This window comes from Cheilinus undulatus, linkage group 19 (assembly GCF_018320785.1).
Source record: "Cheilinus undulatus linkage group 19, ASM1832078v1, whole genome shotgun sequence".
In the NCBI taxonomy this organism is placed as follows: Eukaryota; Metazoa; Chordata; class Actinopteri; order Labriformes; family Labridae; genus Cheilinus; species Cheilinus undulatus.
The window spans coordinates 22,166,125-22,183,136 of NC_054883.1; the positions used below are offsets into that span (position 1 = coordinate 22,166,125).

Below are 17,012 nucleotides of genomic sequence, written 5' to 3' on the forward strand. Positions count from 1 at the left end.
GGCAGTGCAGTTATCTCAGCAAGAGTGTTGGAGGAGGCTGCACGGGCTGCAGTCAGGCGGTGATGGAGGGGCGGAGAGGCAGACAGTAAGGTCACTCAGAGAGCATGGCGGCCTATGGATTTTATGCTTCCTTGCTGCTACACCCACTGGATTTATAAACTCACTTGTTAAGAGAGGTAAAGCTGGCTGTGGCTAGGGTGCATTTTTTGGTCAAAGTGTGCCAGTGGATGTTTTATATAACTGTCATTTGTATTCTTCTCGATGGCTACGGCTATTTTTCTCAGCACCAGGACCTGGCAAAGTGCAGCCTTGCATCAAGAGACACATCACACCGATTTTTAACATATCCTAGGTCAGGTAAATCCAGCTTTGAATCCACCTGCAGCCTAACTTTTCAAGCACTGCAGGCGGTATTTGAGGAATGAAAACGCGGTATGAATTTTTAAACGGCACACATCTGCGTCGAGTCTCTGGCATCATCTCTTCCTGCCTTTGCTTTATCCACCTTCGAAATGCATACTGTCGGATGAGGACTTTTCTGATATCCAAGATATGCAAAGATGTTTTCATCCCCTCACAGAAAATTGATTCTTGGCTGTTTTGACTTTTTGTGTTTATTCCCGGGGATAGAAATATGCGACTGCACATTTGGCGAGCACTGGCTGAAAGGATCAGAAGAGTTACCTTCCTAGATCAAACTCTGCTCTTTTCCTTATATCCAAACATAATCCCACACCAAATAGAATTACCAGTGGACAGGGTTGTAAAGATTTACTCAATAAATTGATCTTATGGCAAACAATAGCGCTGGGATTAGCTGGATAAAAAGAGAGATCAAATCCAGAGAAGAATTGAATCCACCTCTTCAGAATAAAGAGGGATTTAGGGTTTTGAAACCAAAAGGGGAATTCACTAATGCATTTTTAAATTGAAATTCATGGAAATGAGGCTTTCATGTCCACTGTGTGCGACATGGCCTACAGCTATTACCTTTACCCAGGAGCCTCGGTGATGTACCATCTATGCTTTTTGATTCTACGATGGAGGTCAAAGCAGCAAAGCAGAAATTCACAGCTGGAGGGCATACGTATTTAGTGTAGCTGTATTTATTACCTGCACCATGTTTTCCACCTCTGACTTTTATGTACCACATCACACGAGGAGAGATGTGGACGTGATGGAGAGGTGGGTGGGTGAGATAGTTCTGGAGATACCCTGGATGAACATCTTTCATCTGGAATGTATCAAATTTGTATTAAAATAAGTGATTTAGCTGTTTTTTTAATCTTCAGCAACAAAGAAAACAAATTCTACAACAAATTCAAGTAACTTGACTTGATGCTGCTTCAAGGGCTGTAGGGTTTCTGTTATTATCAAACAATGTTTTCAACACTGAGTGTATTTGTTTGATAAATGCAATGGCTAAAAAAGCTAGTTACCCTTAAGCATTGTTTTAATGAATTCAGAAATTAGTGTTACACCAGGTTTTCACCCCCTTCTATGTTTTACCCTTAATTGATTTTAGAAATCAGTGTCTGGAAGATCCAGACACTGGTTAATCAGTATTCCTGGCTACTATCACACCATAAAGACAAAATAACACTCCAAGCAACTCAGAGAAAAGGTTACTGAAAAGAAGAAGTCGGGGGTGGACACTAAATAATTTTCATGGTACTGAACATCCCCCAGTTAAATCCATCATCAAGAAATGGAAGGAATATGGCACATGTGTAAATCTGGCAGTCCTCAGTAACTGCGTGAATGTACGAGAAGACGACTAGTGAGAGAGTCCACCATGACACCTATGACTACTCTGAAGGACTAGTTGAGATGGGAGGGACTCTGTTGGCCGAGTTCTTCACCAGTCAAGCTTTATGGGAGAGTGGCAAAGAGAAAACCACTGTTGAAGAGAACTCAGATTAAATCTGGACTAGAATTCATTAAAAGGCATAGGAGACTCCATGGTGAAGCGTAAGAAAGTTATTTAGCCATCAGACAGGACGCTATGTTTGGCAGATGCCAAAAACCGCATATCATCACAAACACACCATCCCCACTGTGAAGCACGCTGGTGGCAGCATCATGCTGTGGGAGTGCTTCTCTGCAGCTGGCCCTGGAAGGCTTGTAAAGGTAGAGGGTAAACTGAATGCAGTAAAATGTAGAAAAATCCTGGAGGACATTTTTATTCACTCTGCAAGAAAATTTTGCCTTGGGAGACAATTTATCTTCCAGCAAGACAATGACCCGAAGCATACAGGGAAAGCTACACAGAAATAGTTTTAAGACAACAAGGAGAATGTTCTGGAGTGGCTGAGACAAAGCCCAGACCTCAAACCGATAGAGTGTTTGGCTACACTCTAAAAGAGATGCTCATGCCTGATCCCCGTGCAACCTGACAGAACTTGAGCAGTTTTGCAATAGAATGGAGTAAGATTGCAGAGTCCAGATGTGCAAGCCTGATTGAGACCTCTCCACACAGACTCAGTGCTGTGATTGGAGCCAAAGGTAACTCTACTGAATACTGACTTGAGGGAGGTTAATATAGAGGATATGTTGCAGTTATGGGTCATGTTCCAATGTTTTGGTATTTCCCTGTTTCCGTTTGCTAATTTCAGGACAGAGGATGTTCAAAAGCAGGAAAAATTGGCTTCTCTGGACAAAAGCATGAAAACAGGACTGTTTTGCGTAAATCGGGATGTATGGTGACCCTCGCCTAAATGTTATTTTTATCTTCTCTACTCCAAAGATTTCCTTGGATCACAATTGTTCATTTTTTTAACCCCTGATTTGATTTTAAATCAGGTGAGTCGTGTGAAGAGGAAGCTTTATGTTTATTCTATCACATTTCAAAACAATCTAAACCAATGTGATTGTGCCCTGATAGCCTGGGGTTTGAGTCTGCATGTGCAGACACGTGCAGAGTCTGTCGTCCTCAAGGTGGGTGGCCTGTGTTTGCATCCAACCTGTGGCTATTTTCCTGCATGTCATTTCTCAATCTCTCTTGGCAATTGAAAACCTTATCCACTGTCCTATCTCTCTGGAAAAAGCATTAAAATGATTCTTACAAACAACAACAACGTGATAAAGTTACCATATTAATTATGTGCAAACAGCTTTGCTTACTAAACAGCAGCAGAGGATGACATTTAACAGGAGAAAACATGCGGCATGGCTCACTATGAACAGGAGAAGGAGGGGCAGAGGAAGGGGAGGTTTGCATCTATTTATTAATCTCAGATTGCATTATTTCTCCAAAAATGAATATTAAATTAACCAGTCATTTACGTGGGAATGATACCCAGGTTGAAAATACATGAGGGCCCTCACAGATGATGATGCACTTGAGTGAAGAAAGCCCTGAAGCCATATGTCTTCCTCCTCTCCAAAAATGTATGTTGCAGGGTTGTAATCTTTTAGGAGCCACCTTTTGTCCTTTGTTGATCAAACCTCCAAAAAAACAAACTAGGCAGAGTGCACGCAGTAGAAAACCAAACATCACCACATAATCAGACGTAATCAGGCCTTGCTCTGCCTCATTTTGTTGTAAAAAAAACGCTGCCAAAAAAGCTACACAGAGTGATGACCCGTTGCTGTCGCAGCAATCTGCTCATGTTCTGTAACAGCAAATGTTTAGCTCACACTCCGCCGCTGCTGCTCTCCTCCTGCCTGTGTATCTTTACTCTTTGACTTGAATCAACAACATCAAGAGAGTAGCAAATCCCATCAGCAGCATGAATCCTCTTTGTCATGGAGGTGTGAATATTTTGTTTCCGTCTCTCTCTGTTTGTGCATAATTATGAACTGGCAGCATGTCATTTATAATCTGAGAGGAGAATCATTTACCACTTGTAGTGGAAAATGGAGCCAAACAGCTTTCACCACTGGTATACTCAGTTGTTTCTTTTTATTTCTCTTTTTTTCTCTTATCTGTGTTCTGTGTAGTCTTACATAATCTAATGAAATGAGCTCAAACTCTACAGGGTAGAAAACATTTCTATCCATACAGCTCAGATTTATGAAAACAATTTTGACATACTTTGAGAGCATTTTCACACATTTTCAAAGTGATATAACCTGTAAGTGTCCAACTCATATATTATGAAAGGGCTGTCAAACCATAAGAATATTAAATTGCAATCCATCTTTTTTCTGTGGTTAAGTGCAATTAATCACCCCTTTTCAAAACGTCACCATTTTGCATTTAAAACTGTTTCATTTTGTTGGTTATATAAATCAAATTTTTTCAATGTAAAAAGCCATTAAGAACACACGCTTTGACATGGTTCCCCTTTAGAAACATCTATTTCAAGGTCTTTCAAAAATAAATGAAAAAAAAATAATTGAAGGTAGTAGGTCATGGCTAGAGTTAAGAAATTACGTCTCATTGATTATTTTTGCCTGTAGCGTCTGTATGAGTACAGTGGAGCTATGATGTGCACGACTCACTTTGAAGTTGGGCTGACTTTCTATTTTACCATGCGTTTATCATCAGTGTACGGGGACAAGACGGCCAACTAAGGTTCGACCAGCTGATCTAGAATGGTCGGATGGATTTCTTGCATGTTTGATATTTTGGCAATGACTGCACGCTCGCACAGTGAGAGAAATACCATGAGCAGATCTTGCCCTTGTAAACACTCAGACAGCATTTTACTTCACACGCATTAGCAGGCATGCCTGTTTGATGAGTCTTCATTATAATTAAAAAAAAAAGAAGAAAAAAATCGTTGTGACATCACAAGTACCAGATCTATTTCATGAAAGAGGTGGAGTCAGGGGCGGAGTCAGACAGCTCAATAACATTTAAAGCCACAGACACAGAAACAGCTCGTTCTGAACAGGGCTGAAACAGAGGAAACACTCCAGTATTGCAAGAATCCAATACTGGAGTGTTTTTTCAGCAACAAACTTCACTGGCATGTTTTGGGGATATCTGACAACATAAACTTGTCTTAAAGGGGTAAAATGTCTGACCTTTAACAGTTGTTTGGAGGTGGCCAAACTACAACGCACAAAAAAGACAAAATAACTTGTGATTAAGAAAAATAACATGACAACAACATCATTTCTTATGATTATTTCATGGTGATTACCACTGAAAGGCTGACAGACATTGCATCTTTAAAACCCTTGCATATAGATACAGACAGTAATCCAGAGCAGTGTAATGGAGCTGCTGAGTAAAGTCACCAACAGTGCAGCCTTTTCTCCTGTTACAGACATTTATGATTCATATTAATGCAACTCAATCCCCTTTTTTTCTTCACAATGTTTCATTTCCATTTAAATGCTCCCACAGTCTTTCATAACCCCAGAAAACTACCTCTGGTACTTATCAAACCCTGAGTTGTAGCATAAGAGCATGAATGGCTTTAACATCTTTCAAAGTCATTTGACAAACGACATGAATGTCAAATATTAGCATACGAAGATAATTAGCATTTCATTTGGCAAGCTGTGGATGTTATTCAATATAGGAACTCTGACAGTTACACATTTTAACATTGATCTCTTGGATGGATGATTATTGAGTCTTAATCTTGTTAAATATCACAATAATGCTCTAAATTTGGGGGGAGAATCCCTGATCACATCAGGAATGTTGAGAGTAGACAAACAGAGCATTTCTGATTGTTTTTCCAATGGTTATATCAGAGACGATAGATGTGTTTACAGTGTAACTTAAACTGAGGTGGTGGAAGAAACCGATTAATGTCAAAGCATTAATTTGTAATATTAAGATCCTCCATAATTTAATATATTTAGACATGCTTTCTTTATTAAAAGTAAATCATCACAAGCAGTTCCTCTTTGCATAACAATCAAGATTAAAAAATAAGTAGAACAATAGTCAATGACTTCTTAAACTGAAAATTAGAAGACAAAAGGCATTATATTTATATTAACATCGTTTTTTCCACTGCTGAGTCATCTGACTCAGGTCCACAAATGCTTTACATATTTAAATATTTTGCATTGATAGCATGAATTTGTGTTATTGTTGTTTTAGATTTTCACACGTAAATGTACATTTTTTGTAATTAGGTGATACAAATGTTGCAAATGTAAATGTGCATGATCTTAAACACATCTTATTGTTCTCTCTAGTGTCAACAATTATTTCTGGCCCTGTTTATGTGCAGCAGACAAAAGAAAATCCTGGAATAAGCTCCTCTAACAACCTGCAACAAAGTGAATACTTTGGAATTGGTAATTGGTTTGAATCAAAAATGGATTCTTAATACAATTCTGCCCTGATCAGCCACAATTACATTTTGTTGGCTTGAATCAAATCATGTGATACTGAAAGATTCAGAAGACAGACTACAGACTAAAGATGCTTGGTTTGATTCAATTAAATCCTTGTATTTTTAGATTTATGACAAGAGTAAATAGTTCCATTCAGAATTTATCACTGCATGGCTTGGGGGTAAAAAATAAAGGGTGAAAAACATTAAGGTCAGTTAGGTCACACTAATGTATTAGTGAGGGGGTCTGTGTGGGTGTGTGTGTGTGTGTGTGTGGGGGGGGGTTCTAGAGGGTTCTTCTTGGGGAGAAAAAGAAGAATAACGCCATTTTCTGTAGTTTCTTTACTAAACAGCACAAGGGGTATTATTTTTAGATCCATTTTCTCTCTCTTGTCTCTCTGATGTTTCTGTCTCCACAGATAGTCAAAGATACTTAAGGGTTTTAAGAAAACCTGAGTCAAAAAATATAAAAGCTCTTCTACTTATCACTACCTTTTCTAGCTTTCATGGATGATGTTAACTCCACCTGATTCATTACCAAAGTCAGACTACATCTGACTCAGCAGCCTGACACGTTGCCACAGTTATTATTTGTTCATGTTGTCATCATTATTAGGCCTCCCCCAGATCAGCACCTTTACCTCCCTGATGACATCACCATCACATCCACCTCTGATTGGTCAGGAATAGTTAAATAACAAAAGGAACAAAGCTCTATACAAGACCTGCTGCAATTTAATTTAAAAATGCATTTTAAACAGCAACAAAGAAGCAATTTAAGGAACTGACATGGATAGAGGCTCTGAATTTTCAGATTCACATAAAAAATGCAAAAAATAATGACAAACAATATAATATTTTTATTCTAATATAAGACATTCTACATGATGCATTTGACCTCTGCTAAGCAGATTATTGTGGTTATACCATGTAACTATTTAATTAAGAAGCTTTTGAATGCAGGGCTTTTACTTGAATACATTATCTTGGTCATTTTCTGCCATTTGAAAAGATTTTTGTCAAGGGGACAAAAGGGGTATTTACTTATCTCACTGAACATAACCTACCTCCTGGTGCTTTTGAACATTTTTGCAGATGAAGATATTTCACTGATCAGATCTGAAACATCTCATAACTACCGTTTCATCTGATACAATGCTGAAAATTACCTACTAGTCTTCTGAATGTCCTTATGATTAAGTCTGAACTGGCTTTACCAGTATAGTACAGGAAGCTACGTTTGACCAGGTTACCAACTAGCAAAGCAGAGGGCAAAACCAGCCAAATAAGGATGATTAATGTCTTTATTAGGTGCATAACAATGCACAACTTGAAACATATGTACATATTTAAAAGCTAAACTTGATGCTGTACAGCTGGGTTTCCTTGGAGCTCCCCCTTACATGTACCTCAGAAAATCTCAGCCCATCCAAGACCTTCAGGATAAGAAATCTCCCCCCTCCCCCCAAAAAAAGAAACGTTCTTGTATGATCTACTGATTAAAAAAAAAACAAAAAACTGTGCTCTACAATCTCCTACTCTCCTCCATTGTACACAAAGAAAAATAAAATCAAATAATATCAAAATCTCAGGGGGCCTTATGTCTTAAAAACCTTACACATTAAAGCAGTGAAACTTTAAAAATGTAGAATTTGACAGCAGATTTAGATCTCTCTACAAACCCAGTGTTAGCCATATCAGCATCTGGCACGATTAACTCACCTTGGTTAGCAGACTGGTGCATTTTAAAGCTTTTGTAGGAGTTCTGAAGCAGAAAATTAATACTGACACCTCTACACACGCAAACTAGAGCATCAGCAGGTAGATTTAAGGTTTCCACAACGGCATCCTTAATCCCTGTAAAAGCTGCTGCTGGGTAGGTGTCAGAGGACGAGATTCACAGCACGCTGCTGAACCAGCCTTTTCTGACATCCTTCATGACAGAGATTTACACTGAGAGATATGGATCTTAAACAGCACAACTAGTATTCTCTTAAGAATCTGAATGTACGGATATCATCAGCAGAGAGACAGCAGGTACCAATTTGACTAACCAAACCATAAATGACACTATAAGCCCCTCCCTGCAAAGCAGATTCTTTTTCCTGTTAACCATCATGTATACTGGTTGATTAAGTTAGTTATCCTCCTGAATAATGGCAAACATTATTTATATAAACATCTTTTCTTTTTTATTTGTGGAAATTTGAATGTACATTTTTTTAAATTATTTTCACCTCAGTCATAAAGACAAGTTTGTAGCCATTAAGACTTTACTTTCCTGGTTAGGAAAAACCATGATCGAGCAAGAATTGGCAGTTTATTAAAGACTTTTCTTTTATATGTCCTCTCTACCATTACACAAACATCCAGTGACAAACTATCAAATTCACATAAGTAAAATAAGATGCATGCATGCATGTCTTTCTGTAATGTTGACTTGTTGAGTATGTTGTCTCTTTGTTTCATGGTGATTTGTTCCATTTGGGGTATAACTGCATCGCAGCTGGTGGTGAGTCCTGATGCCCAACCACAACCACTGCTCTAAAGGAGTACTTTTTTTAAAGGTGGAACTGTCATTTTGCCTAAATAATGCATGGGTTTGTAGTCATTCTAACTCTACTTTTTTATTTGGAATATCTTAAAAAAATGTGAATATAACTGCCTGATAAGCAGTTTCCAGGGTGCATGTGTCTGGTCGCTCCTAACTGGGCTAACTGGCATGTATAATGCTCCTGTTTTTGCCCCTGATTATTAAAGCAGATTTATCAAATCTTCAGTCCACAGGGCCATTTCTTTACTGACTAAACAACTCAACAACTACTCTATTGGCAGAATTTCAAAGGCAGCTCCAAACAGAAGAGAAAAGACAATAAGCTTCTTTCACCAACTCTTCTAATAAATAATTTTGTTACAAAACCCACTCATGCAGTTTTTACAATCCAGCAAACTCACTAAAGTTTTCTTATCTTTGACTTATTCTTGGATAAGCACAGAATCTAAGAAGACTAGAGAACACTTACACCCATTTAAGAGCTGGTATGACTGGGCAGAGTGGTTCAGTTTGCACACATTGGCGCAGCATCATGTGCATTTGGAAAAGCATGAGACTTGTGTCTCTTTCCCCTCGACTTAGCTATTTTTCACTTCATCTGGAATGCATCCTTTACTTGTCAGAGGACAATGCACAGTGTTTTTAACGTTAGTGCTGTCTGAACAAATTATATAATCCAATTTATCTGTTTGTATTTAAAATCCACTACTGGTGTTAAATATCTATATAATCATCCATCCATTATCTCTATCACTTATCCCGTACAGGGTCAGGGAGGGCTGGAGCCAGTCCCAGCTGTCACTGGGCGAGAGGTGCGGTGCGCCCTGAACTGGTTGCCAGTCGATTACAGGGCTGACAACCAGTCACGCTTAAACTCACACCTACTGTGAAATTAGTCACCAGTTAACCTAACACACATGTTTTTGCACTGTGGGGGGAAGCTGTAGTACCTTTAAAGAGCCACATAGGGAAGGAACATGCAAACAACACAAAAGCCTTGTCCCACAGGGATTCACACCAGGAACTTTCATACTGTGAGGCAGCAGCACTTCCCCCTGCTAAATAGGCTGTTTTATGTTATTTTGAGCAGCACTACATGCACATTGCAACTAAGTATTTATTATACCTAGATTAGGGTGTATGATTGTTTTAACAGTGTATTTTAACTTGGAAACTACCTTCTGTGTTTGCACATAGCACTTCAGTCTTATGCCCTTATATGGGCATCAAGGCCATAGCCAGCCATGAGACTTGGACCTTGGTAATTTCTTCCTAAATAAGATGGCAAAAGTTGCTACCAAATGAATTTATGTAGAGATAGCTTGATGGCTTTTCCATTGGACTCATTCAGAATGATCACAAAGTCATAACTGTGTTGTAACTGGTGATTTGACTTAGTCAGGTCACACCTGAAAAAGACAGCTTAATCTCTAGGTGGTTAAGTAAAGGTAAGACTAAAATAAACAATAAAGTATCCTGCCTTGCACTACCTCCTGTCCCAAGGAGAAGCAGTCATGGATGTGTGGATGTTTGGCACGTTTACCATATAAACTACTAGCGTCCTAACTCTGCATTATTTAATGACGCACGCCTGACAGACTTAGCTTAGCATATGCTAACTGTACCATGCAAATAAATAGAAAATGCTAAAGTTAACTCTAACTGCAGGGCACCCTTGAATTGAAAGCTAGACAGAGTAAGCTTATATGCTAACCGTACCACTCAAATGAATAGAAAATGTAAATACTGACTCTAACAGCACTGCTCCTTGATTTGAAAGCGTATCTAGATGTGAGCATCTGTCAGGTGTGATGATTTTGACCTAGGTTTTTTTTTTAGTACTGCCAATTTACTGCATGTCTATCAATGGATGCTTTACAGCTTATATGATCTTCTATTTTTAGGCTCATTTAAGTGGCTTGAATAACAGTTATTATTGAATATTAATAAATTACAAGGCCAGCACTCTTCACATATTTTAAGAGTGCAGCAGGACTAAAGCAAGCCTAGCTTAAAGCTGATGTCTGTTATCTATAAACACAGACGGCAAAGGCATAGGTCAGGCTTGTTTTTTTTTTTTCCTCTTACTTTGCATGCTCAAATTTTTTAATGATATATTAAGAGAAAAAAATCTGGACCTCACAAATATCTAAACTCTTTCTATGGCCTGATGGGCATAAAAGGTGCATTTTTCTATGCTTAGTTGGAAAGAATTTTGAAAAGCTGCCAGCTTATGAAGACATGGCATTGATGAGTTAAACACACGCACAAGTATGTCATGCATTCAACAGCATTTTGATGAAGAGCAAATTTTTGAGAAAAATCTTTAGAATATATTGGTGACTGAGGCCAACTAAGGGAGGGATAGGAGCTGTAATTTCATACATTCTGATTTTTGTCTTCATGTTTTTTCAGGTGGTTATGCATCCCATCCAGGCCAGTTTTCAGTCTAGTTCTGTGCTGTTGTTTAATTTTTGTGGTGACTGAAAAGATTTGAATAAAATCTTAAAAAAGTACCACTGTTGAATATGAATGATACCATCTTTATAAAACTGAAGAAGTAAAAGAGCAGAATATTCATTTGTAAAGTTGAGAACTGATCCTGGGTCGTGGAGAGTTGAACATAAAGCATCCACCCACCCATCCACCTGACGCATACTTTACAGTTTCTGCTGCACTATTTCAGTAAAACTGCTGCCTGTTTCCTGTGCCTTCCTCTTTTCATGTCAGCCCTTTCAAAGATCCAACAACTCTTTTCACTTTTTCAAGCATGCTGCTCATATTTGCATACATATTTGCATCCTAAGACATGGAGCTCATTTCCTCTGAATTTCCAGGAGACCAGCTGCTTCCCAAGCAAGCATCTCTCTCACACAGCCTTGACTCTGTTCCCGTTCGAACTGCAACACTGCAGGACAAACACTCGCACAGAGACACACAGCGGCTTTCATTTCAAACAGCCTTCCCTGATAAGAAATGTGGCTAACAATGTGATGACTGCATCAATAGGCCACTTCAGCCCCAACATCCAAAGAGTCACAAGGGATCAAACCCACATCAAAGCCTGGCCGGCGCCACTATGAGAGCCCGGCAACAATGGAACAATAATTAAAGCCACATGGATATCCAGGCACCCCCTGTCACACACATATCTCTCTTCCTCTTTGTCACAGAAATAGAAAGAGCACCGTTTGATGTCTGTCACGACAATACCCCAAACCCTTCCAAATCTTGACATGCAGCTACCTGCCACACAATATGTAAGCACGTCATTTTTCCATCCATTTCAATGAGGTAAACACACTGAGACGCTCTCATCTGCTAAGAAGCCAATCATTATTTGGGGTGAGGGAAGCTGTCATAGGCAGAAGTAATGGAAGAGCAATACATAACAAAATGCCAACACGCTTCCAACGCACAGTTTAATGAGGCACTATACATGAAAATGCCTCAGCTCTATCGATTCAGCCACTTTTTATCCATTCATGAATAGTCAGGCTCATTTACTTCATTTATTATGTAATTAATATCCAGAATGAGCTCTTTTTTCCACCCAACACTAGTCCTTGATTAATGTTCTTATTTCTTCTTGATGGGGCCGCTGCCTGCTCAGTGTATGGGATTGGTTTAACTGTTTGAGGGAAGGGCATTTTAATGCAAATGCATTGGAAATTGAAGTTAGCAAATAGATTTTTGGGAAACCATCATGTGCCTACATTTTGCAAAAATGCTTTGCATTTATGTGGATGTAGATCAGCAAGTGTTTTTAACTCATTTCAGAGGATAAATACAAATAGAGAGGGGGGAACAAGCGGATAGGCTCTTGCACATTTATCCTCGGGAACACCATGCATACCTGGCATTACTGATTTATCTTGAAGTGCTTTTATTGTATTGCTTTGGTCATTCATAAGCAATATACTCAGCACAAAGACTCTTAAAAAGCTCCATCTTTAAAAAAAAAAAAAAAACAGCTGTAGACACTTCACCATATCAAATCAACCATTCTGACAAGTCTTCCAGTCTTTGGCAACAAAATTTGCCAACTTATGCACATTGGAAGCAAACAACCACTCCATCATGTCATCACGCTAACACTTCTGGGTCTTATATGTTGTTTTAAAGGTTGTTCTTCACCCATCAAGTAATAGAGGGACAGCTTAAAGGAAATGAGATTCATTCTTGACTCCTCTTAAACCACACAGTGCACGGTGTTTCTCCAGGATGAGTCAGAGAAAGGATTCCTGTTCTCAGTTTGGCTGCCAAATATCTCTAAAATCTTGCTTAGACAGCTTTTTAATAGAAATCATTAAAAAAGTAGAGCTTGATTTGAAAACATGATCATATGGGTGAAAGCAACATGTAATTTAGCCATTTTTTTCTTCATATTTTGAGAATCTCTCTTATTGATCCTATTATCTCAAACATTAATGAAATTATTCCACACTCTCATCATTACGCATTCCCTTCAGGAATCCAACCTCTGACATCGTGTCCAGAACTGTTGCACAAGCATGACGCAGGCGACAAGGGACTCTTGTGCGTAAAAGCGCGGATACTTGTTGGATATGCCTTAATGAGTGCACGTGCTCAAACAAAACGCACGCAGCCCTTGACAGGGGTAGAGGGGGGGGGGGAAAAAAGAAAGAAAGCAGAAACAGAGATCCATTGTACCTCTTCGGCATCCACGTCTTCCTCGCTGTCAGTGGGTTCCGGCGCTTTCACGAACCACCACTGGATCTCCAAATAGACTGACGCGGTTCCGCTCTGGAACGCGCACGCCATTTCTATGTTTTGTCCCTCTTTAACCGTCATATTGGAGGGCAGATCCGTGAAGCGACCTGCAGATGAAAGAAGGAAGGAGGCAAGGAAGGAAAGGAGAAAAGATTGGGGGGGATAGTTGTCTGATTTCTGCACGCAAACACATGAATTAATCACTTGAATTGTGTGCGTGTGGATGCAACCGTGAATGCGCGGTCATAGCAGCAGTGTTACTGAAGGCAGGCGCTTGATAAAGGTGCGTTCTTGTTCTAAGTGAAGGAGATGGCGATGGCGGGGGCTTCCCCCCCCTCCTGTCACACACACTGATGCGTCTTCATTGGGAATTTACATAACGCACAGTTGCCACAATAGCGACAATAGTCAGTTACGAGATTTTTCAGGAGTTTCAACCTTTATTCCTTAATATATTCTCGTGTCATTTTGTGTCGTGCCCCTACATACTAAAAACTCCACTGAATCAGAATGAGCAGAGAACAGAAAGCACACAAGAGGGGAAATAAGGAGAAATAATAAATGAGTTTGGTTATGGGGAGGCTAAAAAGGGAATATAGCCTAAAGGGGAGAGTGGTGGCGACGTGGATATTAAAATAGAGAGAGAGTGGGGTTATCCGTGCGTGCAAACTTTCATACCAAACCATCGTTACAATCCTGCATAAGCAATTACAATCAAGCACGGACTATTTTTAGGTTTATCGGGGATTTTGGGTTGCAGCTATAAGTGGAAATAGGGAACAGGCGCAGTTTGAAAGTGAGGATCTCATTCTCATGAAGCATGGTCGCTTTCAGGACCACGGACAGCTGCATGCAGCCGCAGGAACTGTCCGTGGTGCTGAAATCACCGGCTGATCACTCACTTTTCAAGCATTTTGGGAGAAGTTGATCCGTCTGTGTATGTTTTCGCATTAGAACAGACGCTAAAATGCAATTCAGTGTCCTCCACGCAATTGAGTTGATTCCAAACAATCACCAGTTGCATTTTTTCGCCACCATGCGTAAAAAATACAACACATTTGTCCATTTCAAACATCATAAGATTGATTTTTACCTCTCTGTGGTTATTTAAATACATCTGAGTGAAAGAATCTCCTCCAAAATATGCAGCTTTCCTTACCCAGAAAGGCTGCGCACTTTTAACACTTTCTCCTACGGAGCTGCTTCTTTCCACCATGCAGGGCAGCGAGCCCGACACGATAACACAGAAATAAGCTGCTGCTTAAAAATCTACAGCTAAACAATTCTTACCTTCAAAGGAGAATCCGAATTGCACACAAAATCCGGCTAAGAAAACAAATCCAACAGTATCATGAGAGGTCCACATCATTCCAATATAGAGAGGTTGATTCTTTTACATCAGCCGAAGGAGGAAAAAAAAAGACGAATGTTTCCCCGAAAAAAGCCAACACACCAGCAAAATCAAACAGTTGCTGGGCTCGTGCGTTGAAACGGAGATTTCAGAAGGTGGATCATGCTGCAAAACTACAGCTTGTCGATGCTGAAGTTCTTTTTTTTTTTTTTTAAATTCCGCTCGCAGCGTCTCTCTGTGCAGGAGAGACTGTCGACTGCCTGGCTGCACTGAAGTCTGTAAAATAACCGGGGCTGCTGCGGTGTTCGTCTGCGCTACCGGAGAGACGTCAGTCTAGTGGATCACTGTGGCATCCACGCGCTCCACACCTCTGCAAATCTAGTCTTCATCCGGCTCCTTTCTGTCACCTTGACCGCTTGTTTCTGAAGATGCGCCGCGCACTTTGGCGTCAAAGACAAATAATTACATCCTCAGGAGGGGGGTTTGTTTTGCAGCATGGATGAGAGCCGAATAGAGCCTATGAGCTCTAGTTTGGTTTATAGTGCACTACTTTTTAATGACTTCACACTGGCTTTCCAATCACTGCTTAATTACAAAACATACTGAATGTAAAACACCCCCTCTAAGAATAAAACATAAATAAGTGTGCGTATTTAGGGTGGGCGTGTCAAACACACGCAGACCTATTCAGACAGCCAGCTTAAAAGGCTATAAAACAATACTGTAGAATTAGACGGGTGCAAACAGGAAGAAGGACCAGCGACCTGGCAAGAGCAGGGCAGGCACATCGTGTCCTGAGTTATTAGGAGAGAAGAGATCCCGCTGTATTATTTTATTAGTCTCCTGGGCAGGCTGGGAACACTTTGCCCTTTAGTGGCGATGGGCACAAATTGTGCCACTCCTAATATTTGTTCTTAATTGATTCAGAGACAAATCAGGGATCATCCTTTTGGGACTGTTCTCCTTAATTTGCACAATGGTGTGTGCGCAGTGGTATTACAGTCAGGGCCGGTTTTAGTCATTTGGAGGCACGAGGCGAAGAATAATACGAGGCCCTTCGCCACTGTGCTTAAAGCAATCAGAGCAAGTGAAGAGTTATATTTTCATCAGCTCTTTCCAGACAGCAAAGTCACAGAACTACATAACTACACTGTGTTACAAATTATTATGCATATATTGCATATATAGTTGGCAGTCACTAGGATTTTTTCACTCCTTAGCAAATACATTTTAATCAGTATTTTATTCCACAGAATCATCAGTGATGAAAATCGCATTAAAAAAAAAAAAAAAAAAAAAAAAATCAATATTCCAAATTATTCTGCAAAACAGAGTTTTAAAAACTCAATATTTTCTACAGGATTGAAACTGTTGTATTTTTTGCATTAGGAGGTATTTTTTCTCAAATCAAAAACATCTTTACAGACTAAGTCCCATATTAACATAGGAGCCTTAACATCATCTATTGAACATTGAAGGCCTCAGTGGTATGTTTGGCAGCATGAGATGGTGTGTTGTCTTCATTAAATTTATTTTACTTGAAAAGGCACGGTTCTTCTTTTTATACCATGGCAAGAAATGGCCTGTTCATAACTCCACATATTTTGCTGAGGTCATTTTGACACCTTCAGGCACCTTAAAGGGGCCAACCAACTCAATTCCTATAATTCCAGTCCGAAACATCACTCCAGCACCTCCTTGCTGACATTGCAGTCTTGTTGGGACATGGAAGCCATCCACCAACCATCCAGAGCTCCATTCATCCATGGTGAATAACAGTATCTTTCTTAATTTTTTATGAAATATCCATTGTTAACAGAGTGCACACTTAAAGAAAAATAACACATCACAAACCAAGGAAACCCAGTAGGTTGGGCTTAGGCACGCAAAACCTAAAGGTTAGGGTAAGGGGGGGTAAATTTAAAATAACAAACGGTAAGCTAAGGAAATATCATACAAGGGTAAGTAAGTCACGTTTTGCCCCACAGTCAAGGTTGCCCCACTGAAGAGGTCTGAGCCAGATGCCTCTGGCTAGGATAGACTCCAGCACCCCGAGCAGCATAAGTGGTGCAGATAATCAATGGTTTTCAGGGTTCAAGTCTGTAATGTTTTCTCAAGGTGTTTT

General features: G+C 39.7%; 1 protein-coding gene across 1 annotated transcript in view; it reads right to left on the bottom strand.

The window, feature by feature from the left end:
- The window catches only part of vstm2a (V-set and transmembrane domain containing 2A), a 144,585-nt gene extending 129,240 nt beyond the window's left edge, over positions 1 to 15,345 (bottom strand). Inside the window, exons 1-2 of the mRNA XM_041814346.1 lie at positions 14,827 to 15,345; positions 13,477 to 13,643 (exon numbers count right to left, since the gene is read on the bottom strand). Of these exons, the coding sequence (XP_041670280.1) occupies positions 13,477 to 13,643; positions 14,827 to 14,905 (246 nt within the window). The 5' untranslated portion in view covers positions 14,906 to 15,345. The remainder of the gene's footprint in view (positions 1 to 13,476; positions 13,644 to 14,826) is intronic.
- Positions 15,346 to 17,012: the final 1,667 nt, after the last annotated feature.